The sequence below is a fragment of the Pristis pectinata genome, chromosome 8 (genome assembly GCF_009764475.1).
Source record: "Pristis pectinata isolate sPriPec2 chromosome 8, sPriPec2.1.pri, whole genome shotgun sequence".
NCBI lineage: Eukaryota > Metazoa > Chordata > Chondrichthyes > Rhinopristiformes > Pristidae > Pristis > Pristis pectinata.
The window spans coordinates 54,319,181-54,326,511 of NC_067412.1; the positions used below are offsets into that span (position 1 = coordinate 54,319,181).

General features: G+C 44.4%; 1 protein-coding gene across 1 annotated transcript; it reads left to right on the top strand.

Moving 5' to 3' along the window:
- Window positions 1-1,714: 1,714 nt before the first annotated feature.
- On the top strand, window positions 1,715-4,519 carry LOC127573789 (interferon-inducible GTPase 5-like). The gene is made up of 2 exons (XM_052022294.1): window positions 1,715-1,820; window positions 3,319-4,519. The coding sequence occupies exons 1-2, from the start codon at window positions 1,801-1,803 to the stop codon at window positions 4,517-4,519; spliced, it is 1,221 nt and encodes a 406-aa protein (XP_051878254.1). The 5' UTR covers window positions 1,715-1,800.
- The last annotated feature ends 2,812 nt before the right edge of the window (window positions 4,520-7,331 follow it).

A 7,331-nucleotide genomic window follows, 5' to 3' on the forward strand; every position in this document is an offset into this window, starting at 1 on the left:
CTCCTTGCATGAATAGGTACATGGGACAAGATATTATTGCCATTACTGAAACAAGGTTGAGGAATGGGCCGAACGGGCAGTTCAATGTTCCAGGATACGGAAGCTGTAGGCGTAATAGAGATGGAAGCAGAGAGGAAGAAAAGTTGTGTTTTTTTGTTGAGGAAGAACTTCACGATATTACTTATAAAGAATAATCCTTGGGGGTCATCCGTTGAGGCTATGTGGGTGTAACTCACTAGAAGGGGTGACTACTTTGATGGGATCTTACTATTGGCCCCAGAATAGTCAGTGGGAATTAGAGGAGCAAATATGTCGGGAGATTGCAGATAGCTGTAAGAAAAATAGCATTATAATAGCAGGTGATTTTTACTTCCCTAATATTGACTGGGGCTGCATTGTACTAAGGGCTTGGAATGGACAGAATTTGTTAAATGTGTCCAAGAATATTTAATCATGCTAGAGAGGGGGGAAACACTCAAACTTCTATTGGGAAATGAGGCAGGGCAAAAAACTGAAGTGTCAGCAGGAGAGCACGTTGCGACCAGCGACAGTGATTCTTTTAGTTTTAATAGTTCTGGAAAAGATCTGACTAACCCAGAAGTGAAAGTACTAAATTTGGTCAATGCCAACTTTGATGGCATTATACAGGAACTTACAGTGGTTGATTGGGAGAAGCTGTTTGCAGATAAAGGGGCGGTAGGACAAGCGGGAAACTTTTAAAAGTGAGATCGGGACCAGGATCGGGCAACCCGGATTGACGACAGGTATTGAGGTTCTCGTCAAAAAGGGGGGGGGGGTGGCATTTGTCAGGTACAGGCAGCTGGGATCAAACAAATCCCTTGATGTCGAAAGAGAAACTGAAATTGATCTATTCATCAGGGTGCAGCCATTTTTAATGGTTTTCTGGTAAGCCTGCCCGCAGCCAAGGCACACAAACAGACAAATTGTCAATTCAACATACTGTAACATGCACATGCAGGGTTTTCTCCAAGTCACACACTTGGAACTAGTTCGCCCTTCCTTCATTGCCGTTACTTCGTCGTCGTGTCTAAATCCTGGAACTCCTCCTCAGCAACATTTTGGGACGCCTTCACTACAACGGTTCAAGAAAGTGGTCATCGACAATTTTCATGGATGATAAGAACGGGTATAAATGCTGGACTAGTCCATGATGTCCATGACTCTCGACTGACAAAATATACTTTGCACTATCGATCACCAATCAAAAGACACTAGATGTTGGCCTTTCCTCTGACATCCATGTCCCACAAACAACTCAACAGGTTAATCTTTTCTGATTTGTCTGCCTGAAACCAGGTTTTAGAATTTCCCTTTTAATGATGACCAAGGAACTGCAGTTGTCTTCCATTGACTAAATACCAGCCCAGCTCCCTAATGAGGAAAGTCAAGATCCTGGAGACAAACAATGTCTTGAACTACACAAACTTTGCCATCCCAGTAATCTACAAGGTTCTCTGTGCTTGAACTGCTGAGCAAACCTATCGCTAGTCGCTTGCTATTCCTTCTCACAACCAAAGTGATGGTGTGGGAATGCTCGGTTGTGCATTTCCTAGTTCACTGATTACCTTGTTGATTACGGATAATTCGGTCACCAGTCTTGTAGTTTTCTGTTTTAAAGGAACCATAGCTCACTCTCACTACTTTTCTCTAGACGGAACAAACTCACGAACAGAAGGCAAAGAGGAATCTTGAGCCACCAACTACTCGGCCTTCCTGAGGAGGAGACGCTGGGATCCCGTACCTTCACACAGACCGGACAGCGAGACACAGAGAACGGGAATGGGAGGAGCCAATTCCAGGTTGGTCGCATCATGTCTTCTGAGCAGCTTCTAGCCCAGAACAACTTCCCTGTGTTGTTCACCGCCAATGCTCAACTTTCTCATGAAAGGGGCAGCACTGGCAGCTGAATTACCAAAGCTAGCTGCTCCTCCAATCGGTTAGCCCAGGTAGTGCAGCTCGATCCCATCCCTGATAGCCAGTCACTTCCCCATATTACATCATCCCACCTTACATTCCTTCACACTCCTTCGCACCTTTAAACCGGTGTCCGACTCACCTCCACCCCTCTAAAACCACTCTTATCCCTCATAACCCAACCCCTAACCTCTAGCCTTGTGTCCCACCCACCCGCTCTCCATTCTCCCCTTTTCGACTGAATGCCCAGCCTTTATTATGCTTCTGTAGCTTTCCATTTGCAAAATCAGATCAAGTCCTGTCTGTCTGCGGTCACAAAGGCTACAGCCTCAGAATAACGGGAAGACGGGATTTGCACTCCTTACCTTGGATTCGAAACAGACATCAGTAGATTTTGAGATTTAGTCGAATTGGACGATATGAGACAGGGCAGTAAACTCGTGTTATAAGTAGAAAGAAGCTCAATAAAGGTCATACTAAATGTCAAGTAGGCCAACGGGCTAAATGGACCACTCCCTTCTCCTATCTCTCACGTTGTACTGTCACGCCTGTCCTGGCTTTTATAGTGGCAAAGCTGGGTTCCCTTCCTAACTCCCTCTTTCTGTCCTTCATTGGAACCTCCTCCTGCTCAGAGATCTGTTAATTTTTATTTTTCATTTCCATTTATTGCCCTAATATCCCTGGTCCCTCTATCCCCGGAGGAATCCTTGGCCTCTTTTTCTACCTTTCCTTTCCTCTCTACTCCCCTCCATTCCTCATTGTCTCAATTCTCCTGGGTTCTCTTCTCCATACATCCCATTCCCACTGGAACACAAACAGAAGCGTCTCTGTACCTCAGGGAAATTACTAAGCTGCCGGAATTTCTGCCCCGACAGTCTTCTTCTGCCAAAACTCTCCTATTTTATCCTCATGTCACAGAATCATTGTCCTGACCTCTTGTTTTCCAACAGTGCAACCACACGTCAGCTGTCTCTCTCTGCCCCACCTGAATCAGCAGAAAGCAATAGCTTTATTGAGTAAATCGGCATTAAATTCTAGTTCTCCCCTGCATGATTCTGATGTTTTTCTACAACAAAGCACAACAAAAGTTCACGTTCCATTTTAATACTACAGAGTGAACACAGTTGTTCAAAAGTCAGAATATCTTGGTAGAACGTGTCCCAGGAGCACTGGGAGCAGGAAAGAAGGTGGAGAGAACGGGGTCAGTATTCTTACTGAGTGACAAGTTTATTTTATCGTCACCTCACAGCGTCTTCCAGTCTTTGTAAGTAGGTGCCCCGGCCTCCGTGATTTCTACTTTAAACAGAAACCTGTCGTTGTAGTTTCCATTAGAGGTTCACGGAACAAGTTAGAGAAATGTTAACCACATAAAATTTTCCACAGAGAAACGATGAATCCGCCCTCAAACTCCACATTCTTCAATCCACAAGAACTCAAGGATCTTTCTTCTGCTTATGGATCGGGTGGGCTGGAAGCGTTGGCTTCTCTGATCCAGGACAAGGTAAACCATTTGAACAGCACCAAGCTTCACATCGCAGTGACAGGAGAATCGGGTGCAGGGAAATCAAGCTTCATCAACGCTATGAGAGGGCTCCGAGGCTGTGATGAGGGAGCAGCTAAAATTGGGAACACAGAGACCACAATGGAGCCAACCCAATACAAACATCCCAGCTTTCCAGAAGTTTCTTTCTGGGATTTACCGGGAGTTGGAACCGTAAACTTTCCAGCGAAGGAATACCCGACCAAAATGAAATTTGAACAATACGACTTTTTTATCGTTATCTCAAGAAATCGATTCACGGAAATTGATGCAAACCTCGTGAAGGAGGTTAAAAAGCTCGGGAAGATGTTTTACTTTGTGCGAACTCAAATTGACAACGACATCAGATCATATCTATTTGAGGCTGTTAATGCTGACAGAGAGGCAGAACTAGCCAAGATCAGGAATTACTGTATTCGCAGCTTGGAAAAAACAGGGATTGCAGAGCCCACTGTTTTCCTTATATCAAGCATAGAAATTAATGAATTTGATTTTGCAGAATTACAGAAAACTATTGCAAATAACCTCGATGATATAAAGAAAGATGTTTTCCTGAAGTCACTCCCAAGTACAACGTTAAATATTGTGAAGGAGAAAGAAGTTCAACTAAAGAAACGAATCTGGATGTTGGCAACAATTGCAGGAACGTTAGGAGCTGTGCCAGTTCCTGGAGTGGCCATTGCCTGTGACATTGGGTTACTGATCACTGCAATTATAGATTTTCGGAAGTATCTTGGCCTGGATGATGCCTCTATTCAAAGACTGGCTAATGCGACAGGGAAACCTGTGGAAGTTCTGACAGCAGAAGTGAAAACCCCTCTCGTGGGTGAAATAAATAAGGATCTTGTGAAAAGGATGTTATTGGGTGGCACTGCTGTGGGCATCGCGGGTGTCGAGACCGCGTTTAAATTTATACCAGTTATTGGTTCAATTTTTGGAGCAGGAACGTCATTTGGAATGACCTACTCTCTGCTGAATAATGCTCTTGATCAGCTTGTGCAGAATACACAGGAAGTGGTGAAGGCTGCGTTCGACAATGCTTGAAATGGTCCACATTAAAGTATCCGCTGACTGAGTTTCTGTTAAACATTTGACATTCAACATAAAAGCGAACAAAGAAGGAAAACAATTGCAGATGTTGAAAATCTGAAAAAAAAACTAAAACGGCTCAAGCGAAGAGTCATCAACGTGAAGCATTAACTCTATTTGTCTCTCCACATATGCTGCCTGACCTGCTGGATAACTCATGTATTCACCTTGTTATTAGGGGGAAAAAAGGCATCTCCCAGATTCACCGATGGTCCCAGATCTTTTCCCAGCCGATTAATTATTTTTGAAGCTCACTCATTGTTGTAACCTTGGCAAGGACGGCAAACAAGGCACACGCCAAATCTCAGAGAAAAGCTGATAAAATGAATGATCAGAGAAACTATTCCTGGCAGATAATCCTGGAGAAAATATTGGAAGTTCTTCACTTGCCTGTCTTCTCACTGGGCCACACAAACCCTGAAAGCAAACGGGCCTCGGCTCATTCACAGAGATGTAGAGAATCAATTTCCTGGATAACTGGATCCCCGTACGTTTTATACTCGTAGAATATAGAACAGTACAGCACAAAGCCAGGCTATTCGGCCCACGATTAAGCTAATAATACCTAATCCCTTCTGCCTACACATGGTCCACATCCCTCCAGCCTCCGCCAATGTGCCTGTTTCAGGGCCTCTAAAACGCCTTTACCGTATCTGCCTCCATTACCACCCCTGGTAGCACATTCCAGACACCCACCACTCTCTGTGTAAACAACGTGCTCCGCACATCTCCTTTGAACTTTCTCCCTCTCAGCTTAAATGCATTATCTCTAGTATTAGCCATTCCGACCCTAGGAAAATGATACTGGCTGCCTACTTTATCTGTGCCTCTCATTATTTTATAAACTTCCATCAGGTGTCTCCCCAGCCTCCTCCTCTCCAGAGAAAACAACCCTAGTTTGTTCAACTTCTCCTTATTGCACATACCCTCTAATCTAAACAGCTCGTAAACCTCTTCTGCACTGTCTCCGCAATCTCCACATCATTCCTATAATGGGGCGACAGAATTGAAGGCAACACGTCCGATGCAACTGAGCAGAGTTATAAACTTCCAACATAACATCATGAACTCAGTGTTTCAACTAACAAAGGCAAGAATGCCAAACGCCTTCTTTACCGTCCTAGTAACTTGTGCAGCCACTTTCAGGGAGCTATGGACTTGGATCGGAAGATAACACTGTAAGTCAACACTGCCGTTAACTATGTACTCCTCCTTTGCATTTGATCTCCCAAAGTACAACAGCTCACGCTTGCCCGGATTAAACTTCTTTTGCGATTTCTCCACCCAATCTATATCCCGCTGTATCCTTTGGCAACATTCCACGCTATCCACAATGCCACAAATCTTTGTGTCATCGGAAAACTTACCAACCCGCCCATCCATATTTTCATCCAATTCCTTTATATACAAACACCAGAGGCTCCGGTACAGATCCCTTCAGTACATCACTAGTCTTGGACCTCCAGACAGAATAAGCCCCATCGACCACTAACCTCTGTTTTCTATGGGCAAGCCAATTCTGAATACAAACGGCCAAGTTATCGTGGATCCCGTGCCTCTTACTCTTCTTTTTGAGCCTACCATGAGGGACCTTGTCGAATGTCTTACCAAACTCCATGCAGACAGCATCCACTGCTCTGCCTTAATGGATTACCTTTATAATCTCCACGAAAACTCAATCGTTAGTAGGAGATGATCTGTCCCACACAAAGCCATGCTGACTGTTTCTAATTAGATCATGATTTTACAAGTACTCATAAATCCCCATGAATCCTCTCCTACAGCTTCCATACCACTGATGTGAGACTCACCAGTCCGTAATGTCCAGGATTATCTCAGTGTGAGCCTGGATGATGGGCGTGGGTTTCTGGAAATGCAGACAAGTTGCAGCAAGCGTAACTTACTTTCCCTCCATTTCATTGCCTGAATTACCTTTAGCCATTGTTAATTTCACTTTTTATCACTAGTCAGTGACACCACAGGTTCTTCAGCTCATGTCAGTTTCCATTGTAGACAACACATTATTCCAAAAAGGGGAAAATCATCTGGGCAATGTTAGAATTGCAAGCATGCTGTAAGGACATTGTTCTCTTTGTTCTGAGTGTTGGCCGTTCTTACTTTGAAACATAGCCCACTGAAATCTCTGGTACATATCAATGACCACTGGATTTCGGGGGGGAGGGGTAGGTGTGATGGTTTCATGATGCTCTGACGTTCAGTGTTAAGGTTTCACTCCACAGAACTGATCCCTTCTGAAAATATTCTCACTGATCTTGTCCTGCGATCTCCATCATATCGGAAACCGGACGACATCCCAGCTGTAGTACTGAAGAGCTGTGCTTCAGAACTAACAATGCCTGTATTCGAGTTATTCCAGTGTAGGTACAACACTGGCCCATGTGCGTCCTCTTCACAAAGAGCAGTTCAAATCCAATCTAGCTAAATAACACCCATTGGGTCTCCTTTCAGTCATCAGCAAATTAACGGAAGGTGTCATCGGTGCTGCTGTCAAGGGGTGCTTACTCACTGATAACCTGCTCACCAAAACCCAGGTTGTGTTTCACCAAGACCATTTCTCCCCAGATCACAGAACAGCCTTGGTCCAAACATGAGCCAAAGGGCTGAATTCCAAGGGTGAGGTAAGAGTGACTGCCCTTGATACCACGGCAGTACTTGACCGAGTGCCGCACTAAGTAGTTCTGGTAAAAACTGAAGCCAAAGTTATATTGGGCACCAATGCTCAAGACAAGTGGGCATGGTTTTAAAG

Coding starts and splice junctions, on each gene's coding strand:
- LOC127573789 (XM_052022294.1), top strand. CDS start 1,801: ATGGGAGGAGCCAATTCCAG. Junction 1,821..3,318: donor ATGGGAGGAGCCAATTCCAG/GTTGGTCGCATC, acceptor AATTTTCCACAG/AGAAACGATGAATCCGCCCT.